General features: G+C 40.8%; 1 protein-coding gene across 1 annotated transcript in view; it reads left to right on the forward strand.

Moving 5' to 3' along the window:
* The window catches only part of veph1 (ventricular zone expressed PH domain-containing 1), an 82,703-nt gene that overhangs the window by 49,721 nt on the left and 15,217 nt on the right, over nucleotides 1–17,765 (forward strand). Inside the window, exons 9-12 of the mRNA XM_084351356.1 lie at nucleotides 1,065–1,441; nucleotides 4,450–4,589; nucleotides 4,772–4,906; nucleotides 12,089–12,206. Of these exons, the coding sequence (XP_084207482.1) occupies nucleotides 1,065–1,441; nucleotides 4,450–4,589; nucleotides 4,772–4,906; nucleotides 12,089–12,206 (770 nt within the window). The remainder of the gene's footprint in view (nucleotides 1–1,064; nucleotides 1,442–4,449; nucleotides 4,590–4,771; nucleotides 4,907–12,088; nucleotides 12,207–17,765) is intronic.

Here is a 17,765-nt window from a genome sequence, read left to right on the forward strand (position 1 = left end):
AAAAGTTTAATTCTGTTTCCTCTGGAGAGTTTCCTCTGTCCTGTGTATAACTTCAACTCTTAGTTTTGCTGCTTAAAAGCGCCATGATATGTGCACCGAATCGTTGCGATGTACTGAAAGCAGCCTCTTAAATCATAAAAGCAGAGTGTATATGCGTTGTGAACACCCCCATGTAGGCACATCTTGCCATCTGAATAATGCGTCCTTTGAATAGCAGAAAAATACTGCGGCACTGACTTTAGACTGGTCTATGGCACAGTCACTTTCTGCTGTCTCAAGATAGCAATGTGGCGTTAATGTGCCGGACCACACCTCTTTTTAAACCTACACGCCCACGTGTATACAGATGGATACAAAATAACAGCTGTGTTGGTCAGAAACTAGCCATGACTCTTGCGCTGTGCTGTGCTCTTCTTTAAAATAGACCCCTAAGAGTTAAAGGACTGACTTTGAGCTGGCTAACAGCATTGATTCCTGTTGCACATGTTTGTGATGCAGAGCTGCTCAGCTATTTTTGAGTATAAAGAGCCTATATGAGTCATTGTTAGTGTTGACTCACATTGTCAGTTCTGACTGAATGTTATAAAGTGAATAGGACTGTAGACCACTTAAAATAATGGATAGAGTGACTAGTTTTAGGTCTGTCATCGGACATCGGACATTTGTGGAACAAATTCAGCTGGCGTGCAGAATCCTTTCACTGTAATTCATAGCTGACTTAAAGTTGGCTATAGTCGGCAGTTTTCTTACAATGAAAAAGATATTGAAGACGGACACTGCTTACAAAAGATTAGTATCTTTAACAAACTCATGCTTATTCCCACACTACTCCTGTCATGAACTGAAATTCATTTTACCCCTTGTGTTTTTCTCTAAGTTGTTACAAAATCACTGTGAACAATGTCCCGTTGAAGCTTTTTGCTTCAGTGGTTTCGCCCACAGAACCCTGGAATTAAACCAAACCCTGGACAATTTGCTGCATGGTGTCAAAACAGGAAGGAGCCAAAGTTTTAATCTATGATTTTGCAGCACTTTGACTGTTTTTATTTCCTGGTCTCTCTTAGGTCAAAGAGCCTGGCCCTCCACGCTGTGCGCTCGCGCTCCATCAACTCGGACACCGGGGAGGACGGTGAGGGGTTGGAGCCGAGCCCAGACAACATCTTCTCCAACACCTTGGCAAATTCGCACTCAGAAAACCAGGAAGCACCTCCTGCTGAGAGGAAACTGACGGCTGACAGCTCCATGCCAGTCGCTGCTGCCCTGAACAGAGGGGTCAAAGAGGCTGAGAGAGGTCACAGCAGGGAGACGGATGGAGAGAAGGAGGAGCAGGAGGAAGCCGATAGACTCCTCATTCATTTAAGAGACAACATGGAGGCGATCAGAGACTTCTGTAAGGACATGATGCAGCAGATCCCCACACCAGAGCACTGTGTGATAGAAGGTAAATGTCAATATGAAAAACAGAAGTGAGTGTAATGGATTATAAAAGAGTACACAAGGAGTTTGTGTACAATTGCCGTTGGGTTTTTTTTAAGTATTCACAGACCTGTCCATATGTTCAGCTGCAGACTCCACTGAGGTCTTAATCTGGACTGAAAGATTGAGAGTTTGGTCACTTGAGCCAAACTCTGTGGGGGAAAAGTCACGGAGCTAATTTGTTAATGGAAAAATTAATTAAGGTATAGAGACAGAGAATTGTTTTGAGGTGGTCCAGGCCATCGTATTCAGTTACATCTATACAACACGGTCACGTTAAAGTAGAAACAGATGAATGTTATGCATACATATGTAGTATGCATAAAGTACATGTTTACATATGGGTACAGTGTTGTGTGTGTGCAGAGTTGTAGCCGTGCGTGCTGATGAGAAACAGGGGGTCAGGCGGTTCGTGAAATGAGAAACCTCTTACGTCTCCAAACTAATCTAATCCACTTTCTGAAACGTTGTAATCCACTTTCACATTACCCCTCTCATTCTTCTCATGTTCAGGGGTTTGATATTTTATTTTCATTCAGGTCTTATGATCCCTGCTTATATTCCATGTTTCAATTTGATTTGCTTCACTTGAATCAAGAGCTCATTGCCATCATCACCTTCTCCATATTGAATCAGATTTGTTTGGCTTTATCTTGCCCTCTCGCGAAATGATAACTGTTACCTTAATGTGATATAAATCATACAGCTAAGTTCAACCAGCGCAAACATACAGTAAAAAAAAGCCGAAATGCATTTGAAAAGCACGTAGACACACATATTTCACAAAACACATTCCCACAAGAACTGTGGGAGCTCACACACCTGAAGTGTATGTGCAGACATCCACATGCACAAATTCAACACATCACTTCACACTTACGTACATAAATATGCAACTAGACAGTACAATCCCGTCTGTATTCGTTTGTTTGAGCCATCTGCAGCAGTGAACCCCACCTATGAGGACAGGGCTTCATTCATTTGAACATATTAAGAGCAGACAAAGCTAACACACACACACAAGAGGTGATGATATTTTGATTGACATGAGGGGATGTTATTGCTCCGCCTTTGGCCTTAATGTCATTTGAACTAAGAGGCAGCCAAAAGTCACACACACAGAGATGCACACACACACACGTATTCACACGTTTTAAACAGGAAACGAGACAAAAAATAACAAACTCCTCCTTTGGCCTCTGGTTAATTCATTAAATCTGAAAATAAATGTAAATATACATTTATTAAACACACTCACACACATACTGTAGATGCACGTTCATTCCTCATCCTATAATTAGTGCTGCCTTTGCATTAAGTCTCTTAATGAGAATCAACCCCAAGGCACTTAGGATATGATGTCACAGGTGGTCTCAGATGGATGATGTCATCATGCTGCTGACCTTACTTCTCAGGGGATTGGGATTACGCAGAAGAGTGCACACGCACATGTATACTTAATCCAAACACACACACACACACACACACACACACACACACACATACGCTGACACAAAACATATACAGCGTCATCGACTGTCTGATACAAACAAACTCTTCGAAAGAAGCGTGTGCTAACGAGTGAAGCCGTACATACAGACACATGTTGTAGTTTAAAACATTTCGCTTTCTTAGCTTCTCAATTTTAAACACATATGAATTGAGTTAACTTTTGTTTTGTGTATTTTGAAGATGTTTGAGTCTTTCTCAAAGATTTGACAGTGCTGACCAAGGAATCTGATATACATGTAATACTGTTTGTAACAGTCCATATATCTGTTATTGCCCACGGAGGACAGATGATGAAGATACAGATCCATTATATATTACATAATGTCCTGTATAGAGAATTAGTCTCTGACGTGCCAGATTGTTTTTGCAGAATAACAAATTAAAGTTTAGTTTGGTTGTAACTCTCTTTGGACCACTTCCGCCACCTAAAGCGTAGATAGTTTCACTTTTTTATGTAAAAGTTGTAACGTAAGATATCCAGCATAGCCTACAAGTTTTCACAAATTTTTAAGGAGAAGATGAATGTTAACAGGATAGTTTGATTTGTTAAACATTGGAGAAAATGCACATGTTTGCTTCCTGGCATAAAGTTAAAATTAGAATATGTCAATATCACTCACATATCTGGAAATATAAGACTACATCAACTATTTGCTGCTTTCAGGTGATTTTGTGCCACATTGTTTCTTGGCTATAAGCAGTTGCCAGGCATCAAGTGAAAATTGTAGGTGGAGCTGTTATTTTCTGTCTATATATACTGTGAAACCTGCTGTCAAAGACCTTTTTGATAAGATATAATAATTGCAGTTTTTTTGCGCTGCACCTGTACACAACTGGGGTTTGGACGTGCACATTAACTACCTTCTTAGTTTTGAGTGTTTTCAATGCTCCCATATAAATGTACCAAAATGTCATCCAATTATTGCTTTAAAAGACAGAATGACTCAAAAACCTTCCTTCCAGCAAAATCAGACCCAGCTGTGCTGTATAAAATTCATTGTACATGCTAATCATACAGTTGAAAAAACATACTTTTTATTTTTCTTTGTCTGTAAATCAAAAAAATTAAATAAAAAATGAAGCATTCAAAAATATGACATTCATTATTTTATTTTGATCATCATTCTGATCTATTGGATGATTTCCGCATCAAACTCAGTAACTGTTGGCCCTTCACTGCTTTCTTCTCCTTGGCGGAGAGGTGGACGTTCGTGGGAGGTGATGGTGGAAAGAGAAGACGTCTTCTGATGATTACAAGACGCAGTGTCCTTGCATGCTATGAATCACTGTGTAAATATGTTCCCAAGGTTACACAAGTCCATATGTGCACGAGAGATGCACAGAGAAAGTGAACTGACTCTGTTTAAGCTTGGGAATTTCAATTTAAGATGAACAAATTTTGAACATCTGCTAAATATTAATGATTTTGCCATTTTTATGTGTTTTTTGTGTTTGTGACAGATTCAAATCGAGGATGTGTGGCCAAGCTGTCGTTCTCCTGTCCTCTTAAGGGACATTACTGTCTGTACGCCAAGTCCAGTTTCAACCTGACCAGCCGACAGCCTCATCTGTGGATACACATCATGCTGCTACATCTACAGGTGCACAGAAAACTGGAATTTAGTATATTTTTCATAATAAATACCACCTGAAATGTGCAGTTGCAACCAAGAGTAGCTCTGTTTTACCAACTCTTTTTTCATACTTCCTCTGTCTCTATCTGAACCCTGTCTCTGTTTTGTGTAAATGTATTTGTGTTTTTTTCCCTCTCTCTTTTGACCAGAGTAAGTCCAGTGTCCCCCTGTGCTCCAGGGACGAATGTGTTCAGAGACTTGCTTCTCTTTGGGAGAAGACGCAGCTGAAAGGAGCTCACAGCTTTCCCATGGCCATGACGCAGCACACCACCCCACACAGAAAGGTACTGGACCACAGTGTGTATGTGTGTGTGTGTGTGTGTGCGCACGTGTTGCTTCCTCCTAAAAGCTATCTGTCTCCAGCAGAGGGGATGATGTCATCGGTATTGAAAAACACTCCAAGAAAGGAAAGTGTTAAAGTTCAACATCCACTTTGTGTAAATATGGAATTTATTAAATGGACATTTTGTATACAAGGCGTCTGCTCGCTGCGACTCCTCATCGTATGTCTGTGTGTGTGTGTGTGTATGTGTTTGTGTGTAGGTGTGTGTGTGTGTGTGTGTGTGTGTATGTGTGTGTGTGTGTAGGTGTGGATGTGGATGTGGATGTGGATGTGGGCAGTGTCCTCACTCTCCCACTTCGTAACGTTAAGAGCTAAGTGGTCACTAGGAAACAATTAGGCCCGCAAAGAAAATACAGCTGTCGTTTGTCTTTCTCTAAACATGCGTTGAGGCGGCTATGAGATAGACCAGCTATGGTTACCATATGGAGCCTGAACAAACTCTGTTATTCATAAACACACACTCACTCTCACTCTCACACATACACACACACACACACACACACGAACTGTACACTGGGCAGGAAGACTCATGCTGTGTTACTCTCAACAGTTCAAACATGCTCGTAAACTTCTGCTTTTACCGTCTTCACTGGATCAGCCACTGATTTACCTGCTCAGTCACCAGTAAAATAACTTTACTGTTGATCTCAAGTTCCCCCAACTGGGCCACTCAGACCTTAAAGGAATAGTTCAGCATTTTAAAACCTACTGAATTGTTTGCCAATGTAATGTCTGTAGGAAACAAAAGAAGCAACCCAGCGGCAGTTAGCCTGGTTTAACCGATAGCCCAAACTGAGTATATCAGCTGATACAGAGTACTGAACCAAGAACAGTATTGTAGAAATATTGATAGGTTGGAGGAGTCAACATATGAAATATCTTGCCTGTTTCGTCAAACTTAGGAATGGGTGGATGATGATGAATAAATTTTGCTAAACTGAACTTTGAAATCCAAGTAGACACGTGAAAAGCTAATTATGAGGTGAAAATGTAGTTTTTGACACACAATGTCAAAATTATTGACACAAATTATTGACACTGTTAGATATCAAAGGCATACATTAATATGTATTTATTGTGAAGCAAAGTAGAGAAGTGGAGAATATTTAGCGTTACCTTTACAGCTGTAAAGTATGGGAGCAGCAGAACTTGAGGATCAGTGACGTTTGGCGGATACCCAATAGGTTCAGTTTTGACACCGATCCAGCAGACTTGCCAAGTGCACAGTATCAACTAACAGAGTGACAGACTGTTTAACATCTTTTTTCTGTAGAATGGTTTCAGTCTCATTCTCCGGGGAGCACCAAGAAAACCACAGAAAAACGAAGATGCGATTTAACAGGAAAGAGGATGCAGAAGGTCACGACCTCTCCCTCCATGCATGTGCTCCACATTTCCTATTTTCTCTCCGTTCCTCTTTAGTCCTACAGCTTCACTCCTGTCACTGTCAGCCAATCAGAAACACATGTAGCAGAGGACGAGGAGAGAAGAGATGCAAAAGGGAGGAAAGCTTAGACATATATGAGACAGAAAAGGTTATCGATTGTGTCTGCGCTGACAGGGAGATTTACAGGGAGCCTATTGAGCTTTATGGGGCTTCAGAGATGTAAGAGGGATTTATGTACGGCCTCTGACAACTTAGCTTAATAGTTTTATGACACGGAGATAATAGAAAGCTGGTGTGAGCAGAGATGAGATGGATGGAGGGAAGTAAGAGATTCAAGAACGAGCAGGGGGAAAGGAGGAAAGGGTTGAGAAAGATATGGTAACAATAAAAAGATAATGGGTTTAAAGCACGCAAATAGTAAAAAAGAGTTGCAGAGTCCGTCAGGGGCTGAGATAAAATGAAGATTAATCTTAAATCAGCCCCATTGGAGAGCCACATCTTTACTGTGTTTATCACAGCGGACATAAATCAGTACAAGAATGACGGATAAAAGAAAAGGGCATTACGGGTGGAAAATAGGCAGGATTTCCACAGTGGATGTGGCATGAGAGAGGGGGAAGAGAAAGAGGAAAAGAGAGAAGACATGGCATGAGATATAATGGCAGACAGAGCAAAGTGGAAGCCTGAGAGTGTAGATACTTGACAAGTATTGCTTCACCTTTTGCCCAGCGTGAGAGCGTTTGTTGATACAACTGTGGTGGAGATAAATTTTGGTGGAGGAAGAGGATGAAGGAGAAAGGTTGAGACTGAGATTAGATAAACACATTTGGGGAAGGAAAATACAAAAAGAGAGCAGGATGGGAAGAGAGGGCTGAGAGATGTTATATGAGGATTGTTGACTCTGTCCGTGCCTGTTTCAAATGGCTTGTAATGTCAGGACCCCTGTTTTTCTCATACACTTATATCCAGACAGGATAAATGTCAGGGGAGACAGAAATAAAGCCTCTGCCATGTTTATTGCCTTCATCCATCTCTCCTCTACTCCCCTTTGCAACACTCCCACTTCTCATCCACTCACCTTTCTCCTCACCCACCCTCCCCTCTATACTCCTCTGCCTGCCTCCACCTCCCACTCGCTGTCCTTTCTCTCTGTCTCTGGTTAAAATCTCCAAAAAGCCTCTGAGTCCTGTGCCTCCTTTCCGCCTGTATCAGCCGCTCTCTCGTTACTATGCTTTGTTAGTGGATTTTTGTCCACTTCCTTTGTGGTAATTCCTGAAAAAATTCTATTTTATTACATTACATTACACACGTTTCTTTATTTATCTGTGTTATTTGCTGTAAGACCCGAATTTCTCTGGGCTGAAATACTGCCAAGAGAGCGAGGGTTGGAGCTGCCCACTTTGAACCTATGGGTGACGTCACAGCGATTATGTCCATGTTTTATACAGCTTCAGGAATCAATCAATCAAGAATTATCTTACCTTTTCTTTGTCTGCTATCGTTCCCTATCCTTTCCTTTTAATTGTGGGTGATGAGAACTTCCTGTCATTTCAGTGTATTATGGTCCTTTTCTTTATAACAAGCGTAAAACAAATACTACTAGTTTGCTGATGTCTTGGTAGCCAACTAGCTAGCTTGCCAACATTACATTGTTATTGCTGACTAACAATATAACGCCCCTTTGAGGGTATATGACACCCAAAATTTAACTAAAGCCAGCAGTGAAGTTGCTGCACTTGGTAGCTCCTCTAATATCAGTGGTAGGAGCTCAGGTTGCTAATGTTAGCCTATATAGCGCCGCAAGTGACCAGATAACAAAGCAGTGTTTTTATTTGATGACTTGATTGATAACAGGAGTGAATGAATTGCGAGCGTCCATGCCTTTCTAACGCCATCATAAAAATGGCAGATGGCATTGTGATAATATCAGGGTTGACATAGTAACGCAGGAGAAATCAACACGGTTGAAGACGCCATATTGGATATGTCCGATTGTGTCTGTTTACATAAACGTCACTGACGACCACTGATCACGTATGAGGGTCTTGAAGGGTTGTCCCATTTCCTCCGGGGTGTATTTCAACAACCACAGGTTGTAACTGAACCTTTTTACATATTTTGCAGATACATCACAGCTCCCTCTCCACCTTCTGCCCACAGTCTTCATCAGTTGTGCAGCTACAATCTTGCATCTTGATCAAATTAAAGTGATGGCCTACAAACACTGATGGAAGGAGAGGGGGCTGTACTCAAAGGGTAAAGGGGGGTTACGTGAGGATAGACGGATTATATTCAGAATCACATAATCCAGCCTTTGTCTCTTCATCTCTTTATTGAATCCACCTCTCTGCTCCAGATGAATGTAATATGGGCTTGTGTTTGTCCACATGAGCTTGTTGCCTAGCTGCAAATTTGTCACTCTTAACATCCTTAAAGCTCATTTAAACCACATAGAAATCATTTACTCTGTGAATTATAGCCTGTCAGAGGTGTGTTGCATCGTGGCGAGCCTGGCACACACAGACTGTAGTTTGAGGTTTTCTGTTAATGGGCTCATTAAGCAAATACGTGCCATCTTACTCATTTCTTCTAGTTAATGATTCATATCTCATTGAGTTGCCCATCAGATTTGGGCTCTTTGTTCACTGATTTGTTCTCGCTCACTAATTGTTGCTCAACTTCTGACTCACAGTCTCTCTTTCATCGTTTTTTTCGCTTCTGTCTCGCCTTGTCTCGGTTGCAGCTTCTTAGAGAAAAGATGATTCCGGTCAGCTTTGCTTTGTAATCAGTTAACAATGTTAAAAATATTTTAATGACCTTGGCATTTGTTTAGTCATGAATTGGATTGTCTAATCCAGGAAACACACATGTATCGTCTCTGACAGCCAGAACTCAGTGGAATGAAGATGACTGTGAAGTCCAAAATGATTCAATGAGTTCATGTCAGGAGCCGTTCCTGTTCGTCCGCCTCAAGTGGCAACACGGGCAGTCCGTCCAGGCACAATTTGACTTTAATGACTTTTATCTGTTTAACATTGTTTCCTTGAATTACTGCCCTGGATTAAACTGTCTTTATCTCTAAATCAAATCCTCAGCAGCTGTTTTAGGTATTTTTTAATAACAATGTATCAAATAACATGAAAACGTGGAAACAATGTGAAAGGGAATAATCAACTGAATCTGCAGCTCCCCGTTGTTTAGCTGTCCGACTGCAACTTTACTGTTTTGCTTTACTTGCCTTGGTTTTGCCCACTCATCAGGCAGCTGTTTTAAGCCAATCAGCTCTAAAAATCCACTGTCCACCACCTGCTTAAAGAGGTCATATGATGGATCGACATGTATGCAGCATTTTACTGTTTGTAGTTGGTTGAGGTGGAGCTACCTTTAAAAGTACTCCAGCAATGTTTTATCTCACACTTGACAGAGGCCCCTAATATGAGTCACACGGGAAAACCCTGAATCCTTCACTTCCTACAATGCAACATGATAGTGTCTTTTAATAGACCCTGTCCACACCTTCATTAAAGTGGGCCTTCTGTTATCCTGTAGTTTTAGTCTAAAACTAAATACTAAGATTATCCTGATAACATGATTAAAGTTGTTTTCTCACACTAAAGGGGACTCAATTTGTAGTAATTCACGTTGGACTGTTGATTTATTTGTGAAGGACTCAGGTTGGATTTTCCGCAACAGTCTTAAGGATGTGGCTTAATGCACGTTCTCGAGAGCCTCGTCTCAGTGCCTCGCTCCGCTAACAGAGAGCAACAGTAGCTAATGTTAGCTTAGAAAATCCACTAACATAAAATAATGACCGGCTTCCAGCACACCACAAAAGTACCTCAGAGCCCCTTTGAAGGAAGCTCTCTCCAGAGCCACATGAAGACTTTATGACGTAGTTTTCACAGCAGTGCTCCTGATAACAAATAAACTGAGCTTGATGTGTAAAATTGGTGGAGTGCCCCTTTAACTACATTACCATTTGGTAGTTAAATCCATACAGATGTATTTTATAAACTCTGTGAAATTCTAACATGCAAAGGAAAACAATATAATTTCCTCTGAAATGTAACGGAGTAAAAATATAAAATGATATGAAATAGTCAAGTGTAAGTACAGGCACCTCAAAAGTACTCGAAAGTAAGTAAATGTAGTTACACTGCTAGTTTTTCTCCTCTGTCACTGTAATCCCTCTCTCATGTTTTCTCTATCCAGCCTCTTTTATCCAGTAATCTTAATCAGGATTTCTCACCGTTGCAACATGTGTCTCCTAAAGACCACTCCATCCCATGGATCGTTTCCAAATATTAATGTTCATGTAAACCCACAGATGGTCCGTCTCTCTCGGCTGCACATGGTCCTGGTTTGTCTGTATCCGCAGGCAAAGCCCTTTGACCTCAATTATTTAAGTTGTAACAACACAGAGAAAGCTCTGATGTATGAATAAATCAAAATGATCTGACACTCCTTTAATAAAACGTGTGCTTGTTCAAAGCCAGTAATGTGTGTGTGTGCGTGTGTTTTTAAATTTGGTTGTGGTCTAAGTTTCATGGGAATACACATAAAAAACAGCTTTCACATTTACATCCTCGCTCATTAACATCAAGGACTGAAGGAACACAGGTCTCAAGGTCAAACACAGTTGTGGCTCCGCCATCACGGCTACCTGTTTTTCTTACATTCCTTCAAATCCAGCTCCCTCTGGGCGATTAATGGGAGTCTGACTTTTGCTGTAGTGAGAAATAGTCCTCTCGCTCTCCAATGGATCAACTGAAAATGGGAACGAACTGCAGCAGGGTCAGAGTTCAAGAGAAATGATGAAGCGAGAGTCTTCTGCTGGGTTGGTGGTCAGGATATTTAAACTATGATTTCATCAGAGAGAGATTTGGGTAAACTCCGCAAACACACACACATTCACACACACACACAAACACACGCACACACATATTGTCATGAAGACTGATGACAGTAATCCATCATCTCTCTAAATGTTCTCATTTTTCTCCAAACCAGCCGAAGATAAATATGTATTATCTCGTGGGTTTAAGTGTCACTGCAGTGTGTTTGCGTGTTTTTAGACTGAAGTGTAACTCTTACCATGTGCAGGGGGTCTTCAGGGATTTGGAACGGGGCTCTTGGTTTCCAGTGCTTTTTATTCTGACACATACACACCGATGCACGGCAGCGCGGTTCGTAACTGGAATGTCAAGCTCTTAAGTACCTCTTAATGTACAGGATCACTCATCCTGTGTGTGTATACGCTTGTGATTGTATGTGTGTGTTCTGTGTCCCGGTGAAACCTCTCCTGTAAATTACCATTTGTTCGTTGTCTTTAAAGTATTTTGTGTAATAGAAACTAGAAGAGCTGCCTGATTCTGTGAATACAATTGGCTCAATTTTCTATTCACTGCTGTAAACGTCTCCTGATGCACAGTGTTTTGAACTACAGGTGAACCACAGAGGTATACAGTATAAATAAACAGAAGCCAGTCAGCAGACATTTTGACTCGACGGCTCTTCTTTTCATTTGTCCAAGTAAATCATGCCTGAGCGACACCGAACTGAAGCAGCTAAATGGAATCCTGCCCTCATTTATTTTAACATTTACACTTGTGCTTTTCCTGCTGTGACATGTCAAGCTGTCTTCTGTGAAAAGGGCCTGTTATTAAAACATACCAACTAGAAAGTTAAAGTATCGTCACAAAATAAATATTCGGCTTTCTTTCCTTTTGTCTTCAGGACCTGGACAGCCTCCAGATTCAGCTGGAGGAGGTGCGTTTCTTTGATCTGTTTGGCTACAGTGAGGAGGAGGGAGGCTGGCTCTGCTTCATGTGTAACAACCCTGAGAAGGCCACAGGTACACACACACACACACACACACACACACATACACACACATACGAACAGAAAAATATGTGACAATGTGTGTTTTGTTGGTAGACCTGAACAAGAATTGAATTTAACATGGCAACGATTAAGTCATGAATTCATGATGATGAACACGCTGATAGATGAAGTACCCCCCGAAAAAACAGCGCAATGAGCAAGTAAAGTTACATTTTAAAAGGTTTTTTTATTTATTTGTTTGTTACTTTGAGTCGTTTCACCAGCTCTCTCGGGCACAGTTGCGTTTCCCTTGGGTCTGATGGTAAAAGCTCCATGGGATGTTTTCACTCAAAATGCCTTCGAGGGGAATAATCTTTTCCCAGAACAGTCAGGGTAAACGGAGCAAAGAGCGGCTCTTACTTAATAGCTGCCAGTCTGATTTTAGTGTCGTTATGACGGGTCACTGCAATCGGTCACTCACTTCCATCATGGCTCGGTTCTGATTAGTTTACTTTGGTCCTGCTGCTCCCTCTTTGATGAGCGCTTCGTCCTGATGAAGTCAGACTGGGAGTAATGACTTAATCCTTAAATCACATGTAGATTACTGTGTGTGTGTTTACTGTCTGTCTACTCGACGACTCTACACACAGGAAAGTTAAAGGGACAGTTCACTCCAAAATCAAAAATACATATTTTTCCTCTTATTTAGATTGTTGTGGTGTGAGCGGCACAGTTTTTGGAGACGTTGGCCTTCTCATGAAAATAATGGAAATAGATGGCACTCGGCTTGTGGAGCTCAAAGTGCCAAAAAAATACTTTTAATAAACTCAACACCAAATCATGACCTGGTCACTGAAGATAATCCATAGACTGTATTGTGAGCAGTTTCATCAAGGAACTATTTTCTTCCTACCAAACTACACCCGTCAACTGTATTACTGCACAGAAGGAGGTGTGCATTTGCTCATGGACGAGAGGCTTGTGCTCCCGAAAGCGCGGGACGTAAATATAAATGGCATCCTCCTCCTCGGCTGAGCTGTAACATTTGTTGCCTTAGTTAGCTAGCCTCTGGACAGACTTTTCTACAGCTGATACCTCCAAAACTCAGCAACTCACGCCAAAACAATCTTAGATGACTGAATGGCTCTACAGGTAAGGGGAGAAATGTGTATTTTTGATGATGGAGTGAACTGTCCCTTTAAACCTGTCTAAACAAATGACTCAAATATAATAAAATGATGTATGAAGCATATTGAAAAGCATAAAAAGATGACCTTCAACTCTTGTATACACCTGTTTTTCACATAGTGGCTCCACACTCAGGCTTGATTTACTCTGTGAAGCGTCTCTCTCCTGCTGCTCACTCGCTTCCTATCTGACAAACAAAGAAAACATGAGGAAAGTGCGTGTAGATGAGTGATGCTGCAGTAAATTCACAGAGTTTATAAATCGATGAGTGACAGTTTAGCCTCAGGAGAGATAAAAAGGCTTTAAATCTGCGTGTATCTCTGTCAGTCTCACATGGAAGCAGTTATTAGTTATATAAGAGCAGTCAGAGGGGGGCAGTTTATGGCAGATGTCCGGACGAAGAAATACGGAGGTAGAAGAGAGAGCGGGGGGCCGGGAGGTGAAAATGAGAGGGACTGGCTTCTGAGAAAGTGAACTTAAAATCACTGAGGGGTGTTGTCACTGATAAGTAGCTGTAAACCTCCGTCCCAACAAGCAGCACTGTGTTTTCGGGCGCTGCTTTTTTGATGGCCACTAATAAGAAGCCAGCAGGTATTTCTCAGAGAGTTTAAGCCAGAGTCAGGAAGTTGTTTGCTGGTGGAAGGAAACGGGCAGATGGGATGCAGTTAAAGTTTAGTGAGTGCGTGTGTGTGTGTGTGTGTGTGTGTGTGTGTGTGTGTGTGTGTGTGTGTTTATTTATGTTGCTTCGGAGGGAGAAAAGTTCAGATTTTAGAGGATTTGCACATCAGTGTGTCGCAGGTTTTATCTAAAAATAATGAGAAAAGTTTGTTTTATGTTAGTTTAACATAACTACTGTGTATTGTAGAGATAACGTCTCCCAACTGAAACACATTGTTTTCTTTTATTTTCTTTTATTTTGGAGTTAGCATTGATTGCATCCACCTACTGGTCTTCTCTCTGACTTTTGTTGTTGCATTTCATACGGCGTTCTTGCTAAAAACTGCCACTTAAAGCTGTTATGAGAGGTAAACCACACCTGTAGCTGCCAGGAGATCCTCATGACGTTGAACCGTTTGGTTTGCGGTTGATGATTTAGCGAGCTCACATGATCATGTGATCTCATAAATCTCACCTGACAAGGTAACACTCCTGCCACCAACTGGAATATAATGTCGACAGAAATAGGGAATATGTGCGTATGTAAATGTATTATGCAGTATTTGGTTTAACTAACAGCTCAGAGTCTGAGGTTTTTGTACTGGTTGGAGAAGCTCACTCTCACTCTGATTGTCAGAGTTAGTAATAAACTGTTGGCAGCATTAGAGGAAATGTTCAAGTATGATTAGGGATAATTCCAATAAGATTATTGCCTTATTGTCTGCATTTATTTTTGATCCTGCCATCAGTTCTGATTTAAGTTTTGTCTTACGTCAGTGTTCATTTCCACTGAGCCAGACTTAGTACAATCCTCTGGGGCTAATAGAGACACAAAACCAACCAAAACACGTCCTTTTCCCAACTGTCGGCATGGAAAACAACAGTACGACCCTATATTAGAGTGGTAGATGTGTTTTTTAACTAGCTTCAGGTGGTTAGAAAACAGGTAGAAAGTTGAAGTAATCTGAAAGCCAGGTAAAGACCAACATCCACATGTTTACAAGGACTCAAACGTGAAATAACTGACATAAGCTCAAACATGTAACCTGGTTGGTTGTGGACTGGTAGGTCCCTCTCTACAGTTTTGAGCACAATGTGAGCACATGGACTAACACTGTCTATATATTTCTCCAGTCATCAGCATTCAAGATCTGAGATGATTTAGTGAGTGATGAATGATCTTCATCTACTCAAGTGGAATTAATGTCAGTTCAGTTCATTTATATTGAAGCTGTCAGTAAGCTGCGTTCACAGCCTTTCATTTTCTCTGTCTTCCAAGTCGTTGTCTTGTCATCACCCACTTCTTCAACTACACAAACACACACGTGCGGAGAAGTAAACACACACACACGCACACACGTCAGACGGTACAAAAGCCAAATGAAAGCCATTCTTCCAGCTCTGCTGCTCAGAACAAACCAGTGTAATCACTGAGCCAGCTGAAGGACTGCGAGGAACGGATGATTACCTTTTAGATTCATGCCAGTCTCTTGACATTACAGGAGGATTTAGAGAAGGAGTAGTAGTACTTTCCCACTGGGATAGTGTGATTGGAAGCGTGTGTGGTTACCTGTGTTTACTAAAGTAGTTGTGGCCTTGAATGGCCCCTACTGCTCAGCATGTCTGCGTCTGGAAAATACTAAGCGGGTGAGGCTACTTAAATTACAAAAAAACATAATATTTTTCTTACATAACCTGTGTATAAATGTCTAATAGGATACAATTATGAAATTATGACATTTTCTATCCAAAAGGTCAGACATTTAAAGCACTGTGACATCATAATCATGGCAATGTTGTGGCCATTATTCAACACCACAGCTCATGAACAGCAACAGGCATACAATGATTGCTGTGATACTTCTAGTTTTCTTGATTAATCGATTCATTGTTTGGTCTTTAAAAGGTCAGAAAATGTTTTTAAAAATGTTAATGAGTGTTTCCTGTCCTGTCCTCAAATGTCTGGTTTTGTTTGCACTACCAACGATACTCAGTTTACTGTCATAGAGGAGTAAAGAAACCAGAAAATATTCACATTGAGGAAGCTGGAATCAGAGAATTTCAACTTTTTTTCCTTAGAAAATTACTAATAACCAATTAATTGGTTTTCGAAATAGCTGGTGATTACTTTGATAATTGATTAATCAGTTAATCATTGCAGCTCCTTTGATTGGAGCTACTTTGTAACAAACAAAAAGTCTTGATGCCACCAAATTGTAAGGAAAATATGTTTTTTTAATCATTAGTACACTTTTAAACAAAAGTAATTGCATCTAGGCACATATATTCACCTTAATTACCCTGTTGTTAAACCATTAATATATTTTCACTGCGAAACCTGGACTCATAGAAACAGGTCACCAATTTAAATGGTGATAAACCCACCGCCCATGATGTAAAACTCAAAGTGCAGACCCCCTCAGTGCCAAACTCAGGCTCAGAAGCACCTCCTGTAACTGCAGAGCTGAAACCACCATCATTAAAACACATATTCACTGTTCAGGTTGTAGCGAACAAACGTGCATGGCCAAGAAGGACGGAAAGTTTTTATTGAGACAGGAAATGAGCCCATTTGCAACGCTACTGAGCATCAAAGACTGTGTATGTGTGTGAGTACATGCAGCCAGCACTATACCTGTGCTCTTGAGTGCGTGTGATGTTTTCAGCTGTAAGAAAGAGAGTCAGAGAAATGAACAAAGAGTGAAGGAGTTTTCTATAACACTCATTTTTAACTCAAGCCCTGATGTGTGTGTGTATTGCCTGGAACGGCCATATACCCATCCTGCGTTGTATACAAACAGCTCACTGTGCTAAATCAGGGACCCCTCTGTGACCTTTACCACCTGAGGCCTGACATTTTTGTGTCAGTCACATGAACTCGTTGGCCTCGGCCAACACTAACTGCAGCGGATCATCAGTCAGCTGTCAACACTCAGCTACATAACTTTGAGGAAAAGTGGCTTCGTAACATGTTATGCAAAATGAATAACGACAGTACATTATGTGCATTTTTAATTACTTTTGATCGGTGCTCCGAACTCTTGAACGTATTGTTTTAAACATACATACAAAAAATAAAGGCCTACAAAAAGGAACTGCAAAAAAAAAAAAAAAAAAAGACCCTAGACCCACGCAGTGTTTATTTAATATTTTCTAATTTACCAAAATGAAGACCCACTCTGATCCAAGCCTCATGGGATGGAGGAGAGGATGACTTCCATGAATTAATATGAGTTGTCTAGGGTCAACAAGGCCACAAAGTCTGCCTTCATTTTTGGCAGGTCCGCTGTATCTGGTAATATACTAAAGAGTGTTGTTAAATAATTTGACTGGATCAAAAGACATCCAAAGTATCCCTAATAATGTTTAAAAGATCTTGGATAGTTATGAAGATATGGGCAAGACTGAAAAATGTTTCAACCAGTGAGGCAGGAGCTCAGAGGGAAATTGGAGGCTTGTGCCCTGGACAAAGCTACAAAGCTGTATCTATATCTAAAAAAAATTATGAAAAAGACTTTTAGGGTACTAAGTTTGGCTGAAATCTGTTGGATGCAAAGACGTTCTCAATCTACAAGTGATTAAATGGCTATTCCAACCATTAATAAGACATTTATAAGGATGTTTTTTAGTCATTCATGCCTTTATTTAATGATACGCAGTTGAGAGTCAGACTGGAAATGTAAGGAGATCAAAAAAGAGAGGTAAAAGAAGCGTAAATTCGCAATAGCTGCAGCCAGGTACCTGC

This window comes from Pagrus pagrus (assembly GCF_965226575.1).
Source record: "Pagrus pagrus genome assembly, chromosome: 4".
NCBI classification, from domain to species: Eukaryota; Metazoa; Chordata; class Actinopteri; order Spariformes; family Sparidae; genus Pagrus; species Pagrus pagrus.